A 17,264-nucleotide genomic window follows, 5' to 3' on the forward strand; every position below is an offset into this window, starting at 1 on the left:
CAGGGATGCTGCAGCAGCTGCAGGATAAGGCAGACCGCTGCTGCCTGCCAGACCTAGAGTGGGTCACGCACAAGGGACCTGCACCAAGCTTGGAAAGAGCATCGGACAGGTGGCAACGGTACCAAGCCCTTCAGAGTTAGGAAATGTGAGAATTAAGCTGCTTCTGCAACCTTAATTTGGTCTCTGTTTGCATAAGCTTTAAGATACAGTCTGTAATGATATCACACATTATTCTTTGTCACATTTCAGTGCACAGAAGGGACTGTGCTGGATTACTTCTCACAGTATTTTGTTTTCTCTGTTTTTTGTTGAGTAGGTCCTGTTTGTCACATGCTACTAAAAATCTTATGAAGGCGGACTTTTTGCATACAGTTTCCTCTATAGTGTTCACATCAACAGGGACCAACTGCTTCATTGGCATGTTACGGTATTTTTGCACCATCGTTTTTGTGAGGAGCATAGTCTGTCATTATTCCCATTTTGCAGACAAGGAACAGAGGTTAGTCACACCCCTTTATTTTGGGGTGCCCATTTCAAGACCCCTCAGACCTTGCTTTCCAGACTGCCTCTCCCACCTACTTCAGTTAACAGCAGTGAGCTGTTGGTGCTCCTGCATATCAGACACAGGGATCAGATCAGGCTCTCCAAAAATGAAGCATATGTTCTCAGAACAGGAGAAATGGGTAGCTGTGGAAAAAATAAATAGCTTAAGAGACTTGCTAGCACTACAGTAAAATCACGTGGCAAAGGCAGGGACAGGATCCCATCCTCCAGCTCAGGGCACAGCTGCCTTAACTGTGAGAAACCCCATGTGCTCTGCAGCCCCCAGCTTCTCCCTACACAACTTCCAGAAGTGAAGCAACGTCTTGCAGTCAGAGATTTTGTTCACTGTTACCTGGTTCATTCATAGTGCAGCTTCATCCCCTGCACAGCCATAGGGTAGGTGAAGCTGTTGTTGTTTCAAGTTCCTTTCCACCCAAACCCCATCCCATGGTCTTGTCTCCTCCTTCATGTCAGCACTGGAGCTCATGAGTGAGCATGCTCAGGGCATTAAACCAAAATGGAAATACTGTCTTGTTTTCTGGGTTATTTTTCCACCAGATTATTGCTTTGAAAGGGCTCACTGAGGGGTGCTGAGAAGAGACTTTGCTGGAATGAAGAAGAGCCTGGATTGCTTGGGCTGTGAGAGGAGCAGGACCACAGCAACACTGGGTTAGACCCATTTAAATGGTTTGGTATCGTGTGCTGAGGTTGTAGTTTCATAGCTATGATAAGCTGATGCGAGCTGGTGTTGCTGCTGGTGCATCAGTCCTTCCTTTCTTCTCACGGCCTCGCACTCCTGCTAACTCCAATTTGTGAGACCAGGCAGGGAAACTTAATGGGGAATAGATCTGGGTTAAATTCAACGCACCTTAAAAAAAGTAGTGTGGTTTCTTGCTTGTTTATTACTTGGCTGCATGCATGCATCAGCCATCGGAAGGAGTGATGGAACCTGCGTCAAGAAAGGGCAGAGATATTTCTTGCAGTGGCAGCTTCTGCAAGTCTCCGATGTTCATGGGACTGAGCTTTGAGCAGGATGGGAAGTGTCATGGTCAGCTGTTCAAGGACCATGCCAGCATAAAGAAACCAAGAGTTGCCAGAGGAGATGTGCACTGCAGCCTCTCACAGTGGCAGTCTGTATCTTCTGGGTGCCCTACACCTCCTGGGTATTCACATAGGCTTGGAGGTGAAACTGCCTTTTCAAGGTATGCTGAGAATCAGTGCATCATGGAACAGGTTGCCCAGTGAAGTTGTGAATGCCCCCTCCCTGGAAGTGTTCAAGGCCAGGTTGGATAGGTCTTTGAGCAAGCTGGTCTAGTGGGAGGTGTCCCGTTGCAAGGGAGTTGGACTGGATGATCTTTAAGGTCCCTTCCAACCTAAACCATTCTATGTAGGCTGGCTTTGTGGATCTGCTATACGTATCCCTGCCTTTTGAATTCAGGCAGTTGCTGGTGACAGCAGATGCCATGCACCCCATTAACCAGGGGGTATGAACAGCACAAGTGCCCAGCCAGATATGCTGACAGCGGAGGAGCATGAAGAGAGCAGGATCTGGGGCTCTGGATCAGTGTGTGCTGCTGTGTTCGCAGACTTTGCCATCTCTTGCTCCAACCCATCCAACCCATCCCTGTTCATTTCAGTTTTATTCCCTTCTTGAATTCCGTCTCCACCAGAACCTGGTCCAAGCCACTGTTACTAGTACAGGGAGTCCCAGTTTTGTTCATGCAGACTCTGTCCCAGTCCTCGCTTCCGCTCACCTAACTACCTGAAAATGGTACTTTCATCATCAATACTGTTTGCAAAATTAACTTCTTCAACAAGAAAATGCAAGCCACTTGAGGATACTTAGTTAAGCGCGTGTTAGTTATTTGGGATTGATCACAACAACTCTAATTTACTCTACATGCTGAATCCTGCAGTCCTGGCCTGGCTAGTGGTTGAAGTTAACTTGACCTTTCATCCTGTTCGTCAGCAGTCCATGACCATGCACTGGTGTGTCATTTGTGAATTATTTGTGATTCTGTGTGAACATGGTGCAGCCCATGAATTTTGACACCGTTTGATTTAAATAGCAGCTACTTGTGCTATGATATTCAGCTTGGTATTTAATTTTAAGGAACATGGTTTTGCTTCTGTTTCCCGACTGGATGCTTTCTAAATCTGCAAAGAGTTTTTGAACAAAATTTCTGGTATGAGTGCTCATATGGAGTGAATTTTTCTGATTGTTATGATTAGACACCACAACATGTTTTTCATAGCAGTTTCTCTAGAAATATTAAACAATGCTGTTATTATAGAAAGCATTACTCAGGCAGCAGTGTTCCTGCCTATGAGTATGTGTCAGGGCACAGCAGGGCTGGTGGTTCCATGAAGACAGACCTCAACATGGGTCCAAACTCCATCCAGGAGACAAGGCCAAAGATGGGACTGGAGACACGCTGAGATGTACCTACATGGGGTCCATCCAGCTCAGGTCTAGGTGCCCAGGTCTGAGCTGAAATGGGGCTCCTGTGCCCATGGGCAAATGGTGCTGGGGAAAACCCCAGACTGGTCAGGGCCATTAAGTCCTATTGGTGCCCTTAGCACCCTGGCAGGATGTTGTCCAAGTAGTCTGTCCATGAAAGATTAACTCGGCCTTCTTGCAGTCCCTTGGCAAGATTGGACAGGGCTTTGAGCAACCTGGTATAGTGGGAGGTGACAGGGGTTTGGAACTGGATGATCATTAAGGACCCTTCCAACCCAAACCATTCTGTGACTCTATGATTTCTACTTCTGCATGCTGTGCTTCAGCAAGCTGGAAGTTGGACTTTCAGACTTTTCTGCAGATGTCTTCAGATTCCCAGATGTCTTCTGGAAAAGAAAGCATTTTTTAAGCTATTTTCTGGTGGTAAGCATTCAACAGATCCTTCCACCCTTCTCTGCTTTACGTCTGGCGCTTTAGGTATGTTCTGGACTCTCTGGGAAACAAAACTTTTGTTTGTGAATACTAAAGTATTTACAAGAAAAAGTAAAAAAAACTGTAGCAGTGCAATTCTGAAGGTTTCCATTTATTTATTTTGAGTGAACTTAAATGCATGGGAACCGCTGTTTTAATATCGTGAAATACAGGCACATGCCTCCTCCATGTAGAGTTTTTCAAATGGAAAATCACATTTTTCTTCTCCTGGAATGACTTCAAGACTTAGCGTGAAGAAAAAAAACCTTTTGGTTGCTCTAAAATAATATATTAGTCAAGAGTAGAGAGCAGTATAGGAAATACTGAGATCAAGAGAGAAAATAGTGAAAGATTTGACTTTTGGGGCAGTGAGGGCCAAGTAAGATCTTGCTGCATGTGATGAATTCTTTTGAAGACATGGGTCCCTGAGCAGCACCAACAGGATCCGGGCAGGAAAACACAAGGAGTGTGGTTGTCCTGAGTCTGGAAGTTTACCTTCAGAGGAGACCAGCAGAATGTGTCCATCTCAAGGTCAGGTAGAAATGAAGCCACTAATGGATGCAGCAGATCACAAGCAGTTGGGCGTTAACACAGCACTCCTGATCAGTGTCTTCCTGAGAAATGGGAAAAGGAAATGGGTGTCCTTGAGCTGACATCTTGGAGGATCTGAAAGCCCCCAGTGGGACAAGGAGTATTTGTCTATGAAGCTTTCTGGCAACTCTGCTGTGGTTTTCTCCCATCAGGGACTATTCATCATCTCCTCCATGAGGAGATTTTGTGTGAAATGTCACACATTAATGTTTCATCATGCGACTGCTACAATGTGACGAAATGTCATTTGCCAGTAATATATATTTGGGCTCTACTTCAGAGACCATAAATCCAGGCCTGAGTAGGTACACAGCATATACTATTGAGAAGCAACCATCACTGAGGTAACATTGCAAAACTCACAGTGGTGGACAAGTGTCTCCTGATAAATTAATGGTCTGTGGGAATTAGTGGGGCATCTGGGTGGCCGGGAGCAGCCTTCAGCAGGTTGGCGGGTAAGTAGGGAGTACCAAAACAAGAGTTTTGAGCCTTCCCACAGGAATGTGCATTAAAGTCCCCTGCTCTGCATCATGCCAAGAAGTTTGATAAGGAAGGTATTGACTTACACGTGTTTCTTAGATGCTGTATCAGCAGTTCAGCTGCACAGAGTCCTTTCCATGGGGGGGCGACAAGGGGGCACAGCAATGTACATACGTTCGCTATGCACTGCACGGGGAGATTGTGTCAGGATTTTGGTACAGGAGCATCAGTTTTCAAGGTGGAAATGCATTGTTTTCCTACTTTATCGAGATGCTGTTTATCCAAGCAGGCAGCTTTATTTTATTATTCAGATGAAATACAAATGTGTGCTTGCAGCTTTGAAAAGTTATGGGTAAAATTTGTTCTTGCAAACAGCCAAATATTCCTAAAAACTCAGTAAATCTTTCAGCCATGGGGTGAGTTTCAGCCATGGAAGTAGACAGGTCCGTACTCAAACCTGCATCCAAGTAGCTTGAAAACAGCTTATTTAAGGGAGGAGCTTAGCATGGCAGCTATTCCTGATGCTGTGTTTGCCTGATCTGGTGCTTCAGCATGAATTTAAGGGTCTTACCTGAGATGCTTATGGATGAAGATTTTACCCCATTAAAACAACTAAACTGAGAACCCCGCTGAACTGGCCTGGCTGGTGTTATTCCAGAGAATGTATCGAAATAACAATTCCTGACATTTGAATGAAAAATGTGGTATTTTCATTAATTAAAAATACGTTACTAATGTGAAATACCTTAATTAATACGAAATACCAGTCACTATGTTGTGAAAGATTCCAAGGGCTTTCATCTGCTCAGATAACTTCTTCTTAGTGCTTATGTTATGAATTAAAGGTTGGTTTGGGGTGGCATTTTGCCTTTACTTACTTGCAGCCTTGGGTGAAGTAGGGGCTGTGTCCTAGATGAACTCTGCTGGCCTATGTCCATCTTGCCTATGATGGCCTGAATGGAGCTGCCACAAAAACTGGCACGGAGATGTGAAGTTTCCGACTGAGCTGATGGAGTTGTCTGTGATGCAGCTGGACCAGAGCTATACCAGTTTTTTGTTCTTAAAGGTGACTTTGAGGGTCAGTGCTTCATCCTGGTTATCCTGGGATTTTCTGCTTATGGTGACTGCTGTTGGATTGTCCCAGGCTTCCCCATCTGAGCTGAGCTCAGACTTGAGATTGACATTGGTGTGTTACTAGAAAAAGTACTTTCCACGTATTTGCTTGAATTTGAGGTGACAGGGTGCAGTTTGGCCATAGGAATGTTAACCAAGGTATTTGCCATCTACTGTTGATTATACTCCTCTTTTAACTTTGTTTCATTATCTTTTGAGCAGAAAATGCCAGTGGGTGAAAACCCAGTGCCTTTGAAGTCAGTGGCAAAACTCCCACCATGCTCATCAAGGCTAGAATTTCATCCTTATTGTGGTCAGTCTTTCCCCACAGTTATTAAATAACAACACAGAGGAATCTTATTGTTTATTTATATAACCTCCTTGGTGAGAAATAACAAGTAGCATTCAGTAATAAATGCATAATCTTCCTGTAAATGATGTATGAACCAAAGAAAGGTGAACAGTGTCTGATATTCTGTTCTCAGGAAATAATTGGACCAGCTGTGGTCTGGCCAGCATTTTGGGGAGAGCATTGGGAATTAAATTAATATTGTGCCTCTGCCATGAGCAAATTACAGTCTCTTAAAATGAGTTTGGAGGTGCCTTCTGCACTGGAAAGACATCTTCTCACATTACTCTGCCCTCTGGAGAGCCATGGAAATAACCAGTTTTCAAGTAGCAGTAGTTGAATATTATGTAGCCAACAGGTTAGGCTGTTAATATTGTGGAAGGTCATCATTGACTCCATATGTCCTCTGGTAATGACATCTTGTTTCTGGAAACACACTCTTCTCTTGCGTCATTGACACAGGTCATTAGGGATGATAAGCCTGACTTCTTGGTGTGTACTGAGTCTTGAAGGGGCTGTGCTCAAGCTGTGCAGTAGCTGAGGAAGAGATTTCTTGGCTTTCCTCACGGTACCTCCTGTATCCTAAGCAGCTGAACGATTCAGGGCATTGAAAAATGATGGTGGGAGTGTTGTCTTCTGTAGGGCTGCGTGGTCCAGGAAAGCACATTTTTGTTAACCATGGGCCTCCTGAGTTTTGGGAAGTGTGTGTGAGGGGCAGGGGCTTAGAGAAGGTGGTTTCTGCCCACTCCAATTAATCTGTTTATATCTGTCCATCTCACATAATTCCCTGGCACCTATCACCTTGGTACCTAAGCATATTTCTCAGATGACCATGGCTTTTTTTTCATATTCTGTTTTCCATAGTCTTTCTCATTCCTTTGAAATCGGTCTTTAATAAAGTTGAGGGTTTTATAAACATGTGTTATTAAATTTTAAATCTATTTTGAAAGTGCCTCTATCCTACTCCCTCCTAGTAAAGTGACCTTTTTAAATGGAGGGAAGTGGGTTTAGATGACAGTCATGATAAATGCGGTCATGTTCACTCAATAAAATAAGGCCCAGTGCATTTGAGGATAAATCAGTGAAATGTACGGCCCCACCTGTCTGTCTCCATCATTCATTTCCACTGTCACTTTCACAGTGGCTGATGGATCACAGTTGCTGTAAAATTAGACAGCCTTTAATCTCATTTCATCCTGATTAGCTTCTCCTTACCCTTTCCCTCTAACTCACTGACTGACACGCTAAAAACTCACACTGGGCTGTGTTTGAGCGTGGCGTACAAACTTCTCTTCAAATACCCTTTTTGTGGTGCAGGCAGGTGTTCCACTGAGTTGGAATCGAAAAATGAGAATATGGGGTCTTCACATTATTAAAGCAAAACAGCAGACAAAGGCTCATATAAAATTAATGAAAGCAGCAGCCTGGCCAGACTGTGTGATGGGCCAAATTCTTCCTGTTACACCGCAGCAAGCCCAGTGAATTTGAGAAGGTTGCTCCTGTGAGAGGCTGAATTTAGTGTGCTCGTTGCCATGTAATTGTGACTGTATCTATGAAAAGTTAGGTCCTGTATGGGTGTGTGTTCATAAGGAATTGCGGCTTACAGCACAAGTTTTCTGGTGCTTTCAAGGGGTGTTTTATAGCAGTAAAACAAATTGTTCATTCACACAGTTTAGACTTCTGTGTATAACTCATGATTCTGAGAGACTCTGAAAATGGTCAGAGAAAAAGACTGCGGTGTTGACAATTTCAAAATTTCAATGCCAAAACTCCCTCTCTTTCCTTGATGTCCACAGTGTTGCTTCATCCTCCCTGTTTTGTCCAGGCCCCTTCAGCCACATGGGCAGATTGATGACACCAAGAACAGAGTTTTCCGCAAAGCTCTGTGAGAAACATAGGAAGGTCATAGTAAAGGTCTACAGTGTTTTATTGCAGTCACCTTTCCTTCTGAAGCCCAAATGCTGCCCTCCTTTCTAAGCTGAGCTTCCCTTTAGCTTTCCCTGAGTTACAGATGATAGCTTGGGTCATTTGGGCCCAATCCCCTATCAGTGGGAAAGTTGCCATCGAGTTAAGTAGAAGCCAGGATTAAGCCCTTAGTTTCAAGGTTTAATTACCATCGTAAGTGTGGGAGTCTGACTGCATAGTTTATATGCGTGGGAACAGCAGAAAAGCTTAAAATACAATTTTTTCCTCTACTGGCCCTGTTTGTGTCAATATAGGGCATAAATAAACAAAAATGTTGCTAAAAATGAAAACACAACATGTGAAAAATATGCATGTGTGCTGCCTGCAGACAGTTCCTCTGATAAATGCTAGATCTCTCTGGATTGATCAGAAGAAGAGCCTGGTTGAGAGGACAGCCACTGGCTTGGACCTAATTTGAAACCGTAATAGAGCACTAATTGAAGCGCCTGCAGACTGATCCTGGGGAGTCTCTCCTTGAGAAGAGGGGTCCCAAAAAACATCTAAGGAAGACAGCAAATTTCCTGAGGGAGACCCAAATTTGTTCTGTAATACAAGCATCCACAAAATCAAGGAAAGTGCTGGGTTTGTAAGAGAGAGAATTTTAAAATGGGAAAATGTCTGAGATGAAAGAATGAGATAAATGTGATACAGGTCTAAGAAATAACAAAAATCTTTTCATTCTTTCATCCAACTGTAGGAATCTATAGGTAGTACAAAATCTTATGCAGTGCCTAGTATAGGATTACTTCCCAGTTTTATAAAGTGTACTAGGAACAAATAACCTTAATTAATGAACTTTCATTGTACGTGGCTGCCCAATTTAAGAACTGCTTCACTTACATGGCTTGTAAGAGCACAGACTATGAAAATGATGTTCGACCTTTACTAGAAACTAAAAATGTACCTTACTTATTCATCATTGCCTTGGCAAAAACTTCAGTAAGAAGCTTAAATGAGCCCACTTGATCTTTAAGAAAATGTGTCCTAAATAACAAAGCTATGCGTATTTCTTCTTATTATTATTTGCATATGCTATACTGCACAGTTGCATTCTGAGAAAAATAAAAGATAATAAAACAAATGAAATGAGAGATATATCACCCAAAATAATCCAAGTGTGAGATAGGCTGCCTCTTTTTTTTTTTTTGGCATTGGCAAAAGAGCACAAAGTAAGAGCTGGCCCTGAGTCATATTGATTTCCCACTGCACTGGTTTCCTAAGTGCTCTGTTGATCCGTGTCAAGCAATAAGTTCCCTGCCTGTACATGCACATCACCTCCCCATTTGTCCTCACCTAGATTTAAGGTGCCCATATGATGAGCTGAACAAGGACATCATTTTTCCTACTGGTGTCACTGGGCCAAAACTACTCTATGTGGTATGATAACTAATGCTGTGTAAGTTTACATTTACCATATAATATCACAATAGTGCTGTAAGGCATGCTGCAATAATATGTGTATATTATGTATATGTAAGTCCTTATTTTTGTGTCTTAGCATTTGCAGTGGAAAATGTAAATTTAGAAAAATAGATTATTGCAACTGTAGTTGGTCCATAGTAATCACACCACCACCAAAAAAGGGATGTTGCAAACCTACTGCCACAGTTTTGATCTTTGTTAACAAAGGGCTTCCTGATTAGATGAATAGAAAATGTGTGATTGTGCTGCTAATGACATTGTACAGGAAATTAAGCGTATACATTTGGAAAAGGCATTAAATCAGCAGGACCTTAATTTAAAAACTTAAAACTGTATGGAAATGCAGCTCATTCATTGCTGTGTAATAGAAAGCTACTGAACACACTGACTCTTCTTGTGGAAACATTACCAGCAGAACAAAGCTGAGCTGAGGTTTTTTTAATGCTTCCTAGCATACTAGGATTCCTAGCATCTGCTTATTTTCAGAGAAATATCAGGCAACTTCACCCCATTTTACAAGTTGTTTTTAGAGCAGCATATACAGCAGTTGTGGGGGGTTGCTGAGGGAACAGAATTCCAGCTTTTTTTCTCAATTATTTGCAAGATTGGATAATGTAAGATTACTAAGAAGTGGCTTTGCTGCTAATTCAGTGGACATCCATGCTTGGGGTGATGCATTCCCCTATTATTTCATACGGATGTAATCCCAGTGTTGCATTTTGTACCTTTGGAAATATTTGATGGAATCAGTGGCATGAGTTGACAAAAATTCTTGCTTTCCTTGCAGTTATGCCATATAACAGTGCCCATCACTGTGTCGTGGAAGTGGAAAACTTCTTGTTCGTGCTGGGAGGAGAAGACCAGTGGAACCCTAATGGTATGTACAGAATATTAAAAGGCACAGACAGCATTTGCCTTGCTCTGTCTGTCTGTCCGTCAGGTCAGCTGATGGAGTTATTAGCAAGGGATTTTGAGGACCTTCAGCCTAATTATTGAACCTAGTAAAGGCTACTTTTAGATACTGATGTAATAAATATCTGGTACTTTAGCATTAGCATCTCCGTCATTCATCAGCTCCCACATCCCTTGAGAAATGACACAGGCAGCAGAACAGACTCTTTCAAGTGCATGCACCAGGCAGCAGCTGTTAAGAATTTTAACCTTCATTTCCAGTCTCCTTCCAGTCATAATATAGTAATGCAATTGCAGTAGATGAATGCTTCCTTTCTATTGTCAAACCAGATACTTGCAGCTAAAGTTGTTAATGTGTTAATTATCTAGACTCTCAGATTCTTAAACTGGTCCTTTTTTTAGTCTTGTGCAAGAGCTTCTCATATAGATTATCTGCTGCTACCTTCTTTGATTTGATTACTTCATAAATTTACCGCAAAGAGAAATTAAACAATTTAACAGGCTTCTGAGCAAAGCAAAAGGAGAATACCATGCCTTGCAAAATTCACAAAATTGTCAAGACATTGTTAAAAAGCTTGCACACGAAGAAAGAGTTGTAGTTGTAGCAGTCTGTGTAACAGAGATAATTATGACTGAGAAACCATAAAACAGCTTGCAGGTACACATTTTTACTTTAAAACACCAGAGGATCCAGCTGAAATTACATATACTGCATATATTTTATTGTGAATGCCCCATTTCAGCATCTGCACTAAACCAAATTATAGAAAATTGTTACATCTGTTCACTTCCTAAAACCTGAGACAAACAATCCAGTCCACCCTACAAGCATATTTCCGGTGTAGTTAAAAATACCACTAAATGTCTTAGGAGAAGAGCCCTTCAGTTGTATTGTTGGATCTCCTTTATATTAAACAGGAGATAGTGTGGTATCATTAATGATCATTCTTATTAGGAGCATCGGCCACATTCAACAACTGAGGCCCTCTGTTGTGCTTGGTAGTAGCCATCTAGATAATAAGAGGCAGACCTTGTTCCAGACAGTTTATAATTAAATAGCCATGTCACATGGAGGATGAAAGAAAAGAAGTACAATTACCCACAATGTAAAGACGTGGAAACTGAGTCACAAAGTGATGGAGAGATGTAAGAACAGGCACATATCCTGCATCTGAGATAGGAGTCAAGCACAACTTTGAGATGAATAGTACCTTAGGTCTGAAGTCACCTAGATCAACTTTCGAGCTGAAGACATTGCCATCAGACATCTAACAGCTTCCTTGTTCTATGAACACTGGAGCTGTGATGTTTCTATAAAGATAGGAATAAAAGAGGTCAGAGCATTGCTGGCACTGATCTCTTTACAAATTTACCCCAAGATAAATGGATCTTACTTGTCACAAAGTAGACCTGAAAATCACGAGCTGAATCTTGTGCAATTGCTGGGCTAGTTCTTTCTTGAAACTGATTTGCTGTAAATGTGCAGTTACACAGGAACTGCTTGCACATACCCACTTGAATTTATGTAAAGGCCTTTGTCTGCTGTCCTCATAGTACAGAAGGGGCTTCATATGGACATAACTGGAACTGTCCTGCCCATAGCATTACAAGGCTTTTGATTTGAATGAGAATGTGACAGGTGTTTTTCCAGTGGACAGAATTATCATTGACATGAGGGCAATGGAGGGAGCACCTGCCATTTCTTTAGCCGTAAGACCTGCAGGTTCTTGAGAAGAGGTGGACCCTGGTGAGTGTCCATGTACCCTCCATGCTGCTCCTGTGACTTCCTGATAACCTAGAGAGCCCAAGAGACATTTTATTATCTTTTTTTTTTCATGTGCTCCTGTGGCTATGCCTTTCCAGTCACAAGGGATCCTCACACAAGGAAACGCTGATGAGAGCAGCTTGCAGAACACATGCATTTAAGACCAACCTTCATAACCTTCAAAGCCCTTCACCTTTTGACATGGCTGCAGAGATCTTCCTGTAGAGAGCACAGAGCAGCACCTGCTCCCTTGTCTTCCATTGTCCTGATTTGCTAACGCTGATTTCTGATCACTTGTCACAGTTTATGCATTCTGACAGGTGCTTCCTAATGTGTGTAAACTTCCTGACTGATAAACAAGGCAAAATAATAGATACAGTTGCAAACTGAATTCCAAAACCAAACTGAAGTCAATCCAGTTGCACCACGCAGCTTAAGTAGCTCATCAAGTAGTTTTCCTTCCATCACAGGCATCATATAGTCCCACTTTTTAAATTTTTCTAAGCTCCATTCAAATAGCAGTTGGATTTTTAGCCTTACTACTCCTGTTGGAAAATTGTTACAGAATCCAATTGCTTTAAATGACTAGGAGCCTTGTACTAATTTCCAGTAAAATGTGTTCTCTGACTGTCTAAATCACCTTGTTCTCGTGCCAAAGTTGGCCTTCATCTTAATAGGTTTCCCCCTGACGTATTGCAGACAGCGCTCCTATCCCCTTTCAGCTTTTGTTTTCCTAGGCACAACAAGCCAAGTTCTTTGTCTTCTGCCATAAGGTAAACTTTCTGTTTCTCCTATAGCCACAGTAGCTCTTCTTTGTGCCTGTTTTAGTTTGATTTCATCTCCCTTCCTGTGAAGTGACTAGATTTGTATCCTGTATTCCCACTCAAGGCTCACTAAACCCTTCTCTTTCTACCCTGCACTATACAATCCTCTACATTCATGGTATTTGTAGTGAATGTGTATGACACATGTTACGTTAGGAGGCCAAGGTCCCCAAGTCATAGGTTGTTATGACAACAATTAAAAAGCTTCTATATAACCAGTGACCACTGAAGTCCCTAGTAACTCTGAAACATGCACTGAACACAGCAGCATTAAAACCTCCTACTAGAAGTCCAAGCTTATGATTAATGATTAGATTGTTTTGAAATCCTGCTTTTTGTGATAGATTAATAAATGTTCTAAACAGTGATACCTAGAGCTGGTCAAATGCCTGTTGTCACTGCTTTTCCTGTTTATAGAACCTAGAGCTCTCAATGCCTCTTTTTCTAAATTGTCTGTATTGACTGAAGAAACTCAGAGAGGGACCAACAGCAGAGCCTTGTTTCACTAACCCCAGTGGCCAGATGACCAGTTGCCCTTCACTGTGCGAGGATCTCACCCTATGTCTTGGGATGTGTTTGAGTGGTGCTCAGCATAAAGGACTTTGGTCCTCATTAGGCACCACGCTGGATTTGAAGGGAAATGCTGCATTATTCATCAGTCTTCTGCTTTACCCTCCATATATAGAACAGGCTTATACATAGCGAGGGAAGGAGTTTGCTTCCAGACCGAGTGGTCAACGTGGTTTCTTTTTCTGTTTCCTTGTAGTACATGATCTTAAATTATTACAACTATAAATTCTAGCTATGTTGTTATTCTTCTCTATAGTCTTGATGCTCTGTTTGCATATGCTGAAGTAAGTGTGGAATGAAACAAGCAAAGCAAGCCAATCCTACAGAGGCTTTCCAATGCAAAAATATTCACGTTGTAGAATAGCCAGTGACCATTTATAGAACTGTGACATATGCAGTTGGGTTATTCTGCTGGCCTGTGAAGCCTCTAATTCAATTTTTTAGTCACACATACATAAACAAAGGTTTCTGTTTCCGAAGTCCTCATCTGTTGAAGTCTCAGGTGTTACAGGAAATTGCCATACACTCTCTTGCTTCAGTTTTCTTGCTTTGATGTCAATCTGCATGTAAAATAAGGGGAAATCTTAATATCATGAAGACATGAAGACAGTTCTTGGGCTTGACAGCAGGGATAAGCTAGTTAGCTGGTGTATGTTGCTCATGTTTCATATTTTAGCTAACACACTTGGAATAAAACTCTTAGGAGTGTATTCCCCCTTCGATGCACATGTGTAATTCCTTCTAACTTACACTGAAAGTACATGGTAGAATAAACCATCTAGTGCAAACACTGCATACCCCATGCTGATGGCTTATGCAGCTTCTGGTTATTTGCACAAGGTGTTTTTTTACCATATTCCACATAGAGAAGATGTGACGAGAAAGAAAAGCACATGTTCTCCCTTTGAATTTTTTACCTGACACAAAATACTCTAGTCATAAAAATACTGTGGGGATGCCCTCTTTTGGGCAGTAATTTTGTTTAGTGTTGTGATTTATGTGGCTGTGAAAGTACTACAGCGTCTATAAGTAAATTTAAATATACATTTTCAAGATCTTATTACAGAAAGCAAGAATTATCTCTATCTGCTTTTACTGCTAACAATTGCTAATTCAAACCTTGCAGTGCCCCATTTGTTGAATTATTACTGTACACATAGTGTAATCATACATTGTTGTAAAAGGGGGAACCCTTCATAAAAGCTGTCAGCTTGTAAAGTATATGTAATATATATTACAATCATGATGTTGAATACATGAAACAAAACAGCTGAGTGTCAAAATAATCTATCTTTACAGGGAAACACAGTACAAACTTTGTTAGCCGATACGATCCCAGGTTTAACAGCTGGATACAACTTCCACCCATGCAAGAGAGGTAAAACCTGCTACGTTATTTTTCAATATATGTTTTATCGTCCTAGGAGCAGCTGAAGTTTGGCTTAGTTCTGGGAGTAAGGAGGCCTACAGAAGCATTGAAAATACTGATACAAAACTTCACCTTGCAGTTGCTTTCCATTTGTCTCCTAATATTTTTAAACATTCCAAATCCAAAACGCCAGATACCAGATCCTGCAGTGCTAACTTATGTGAAATAACCACGGACTTTATGCAATTACTGGTTGTATGACTACAGTCTGAAGGATTTTTCTGAGGTCTCCATAGTGTCCTGTCCTGTTCCCTAAGTGAAGTGTCATGATGAGTTTGCCGTAAACAAGCAGTAATTATAGTCAAATATCTTATAGGGAAGTGAAATCTTCACATGTTGACCCCATCCTGTTTCACCCCACCAGCCATGAAGACCGCTCCTCAGCAGGACTCACTCTTAATCCTAGGTGGTCTTTGAGTGAAGTTGGTGTAAGCTAATGCACATTAGAGTAGCATACATTTAAATCTTACTGTGTACTGAAGAGCAGACGTGCATATGGACTTGAACAAGGGCCCATAAAGACAGTATAAAATTAACTCTGTATCTCAAATGCTACCCTAGCAGGAAAAAAGGCTCCTAAACCTGAACTGAAAGATGCATGTTTTGTTAGAGGGATCTCAAAGGCAGAAGATCCAAAGTTACAATGTCGTTCTATGAAAAAGCATTCATTGTCCATTCTTTAGTTCAACACCCATCTTCTCATGGATCCAGTGTACAAGAGATCTCACACCACCTTTCTAAGATACTTTCCTCACTCTGTGTGCTGTCAGTATTATAGCTCTTTTTCTTTTGCCTGTCCATAGTGTTCAGATATCTAGCAGTCAAAAATACATTGAACTCAGTGCAGCCTTGCCATTTGAGGTGTGTATTATTATGAGATGCATGCAAATGTGACTGTCTTTTCAAATTTTCAGAGGTAAAATGCCAGTCTGTAGGGTTTTCGAAGGACCTTTTGTTCAGGATTCGGTTTGATTGACATAAGTACATAAGGAGACCCATGTGCAATGCTTGTCACCCAAAAATACTGCATTGTACCACTGCATGAAAAAACACAAGTAGAACAGATGTGAGGAGGCTCCTTGTTGGAAATAAGTGAACTGATAAAATAAGCCATATAAATGGAGATAAGAAGAGAATCACAATTCATTATAGTCTCTGGCTTCTCTCTCCCTCCTGTCATCACTGGGGGCAACCTCACAATTGGGTTATTTACCTTAAAACAGAGGGGCAGCTTCCCTTCTGGTTCAGCTCCCCAGATTGAGTCACCACCAGCTCAGGTGTTGGCACTGGGGAGAGAGGAGGTGTGGATGAGATTGTGTAGCACCGTGCAGGTCATCCTCAGTGAAACAGGAGTCTGACTAGTGTCTGTACCGAGCCTGAAGCTCTTCTGTGGAGCCTAATCTGTGTCCTAATTAGGCCCTCTGGGTATCTTCAAGCACAACTCTCGAGGGGCATGTGCAGCTGGCTGAAGGTTACGTTTATTTGGCTGACAAACCTCAGAAATTGGAAGTTGGTAGCTGAGGGTTGGAGAAAGCAGGCAGTAGTAGTTTTTGCCACCTCCACAGTGGCTGGTTTTGTTTCACTAGAAAATCAGTTTATAATCACAGGTATAGACTGGCCTTGTGCTCTGGTGGAAGCCGCCGCCTTCAGCCAAGAGTGGGAAACTCTGCTGCGCATTGTGATGGCTTAGCAGCTGCCCAGTAATAAACTGTGATGCATTAGCATCTTGGCACTTTACAGTGTTATTTAAATGTAACAGTCCACTCATACATAGTTCCTTCTGCAAGAGGCTTTGCTATGACAACATCAATTGTCACCTCTTTTGTTCAGGATACATAACTCATAGGCTTGCCCATTATTTTTATATAAAGGCTCCTAAGCATTGGGACTATTGCTGGAAAACAATAATTTTTCAAATTACTTTCTAAAATGTTTTTAATGGTTTATTTGCTCATTCCTAATGACTTCCTCAGAGTTGTTGTTAAATGTAGGATATAGCCCAGTTTCTAGAAGATCATACAAACAAGGGAGCATTTTTATCCAGCCTCCTTTCCCAGCTCCTTTAGTCAGATAAAGTTCCCATTAAAGTCAGCAGGCTGTTTTTTCCCCTTAAGAGTACAGGGTCACGCCCTGTCTCTGCTGGCGTAATGCAGGCACCATTGACAAGACAGACTGTTTAATAGGTTTTTCTGAGTCATTATGGTCCATCAAGTCAAAACCTACTTAGGAATTTTAGTCTGAGAATAATTGGCTGGATAGACTGTAATAGCTCCTTTGAAATGACTGCCAGGTCTCGTTCACAGGCAGTCTATTCTCAAGTTGAAAATCCGTATGAAATATTTGATGAGTAAACTTTTATCTCATATGCT

At 41.7% G+C, this 17,264-nt stretch overlaps 1 protein-coding gene across 1 annotated transcript in view; it reads left to right on the forward strand.

The window, feature by feature from the left end:
* The window catches only part of KLHL14 (kelch-like family member 14), a 42,631-nt gene that overhangs the window by 16,735 nt on the left and 8,632 nt on the right, over window positions 1-17,264 (forward strand). The window contains exons 2-3 of the mRNA XM_010179469.1: window positions 10,183-10,272; window positions 14,766-14,844. Coding sequence (XP_010177771.1) covers window positions 10,183-10,272; window positions 14,766-14,844 — 169 coding nt within the window. The remainder of the gene's footprint in view (window positions 1-10,182; window positions 10,273-14,765; window positions 14,845-17,264) is intronic.

This window comes from Mesitornis unicolor, unplaced genomic scaffold (genome assembly GCF_000695765.1).
Source record: "Mesitornis unicolor isolate BGI_N332 unplaced genomic scaffold, ASM69576v1 scaffold7772, whole genome shotgun sequence".
In the NCBI taxonomy this organism is placed as follows: domain Eukaryota; kingdom Metazoa; phylum Chordata; class Aves; order Mesitornithiformes; family Mesitornithidae; genus Mesitornis; species Mesitornis unicolor.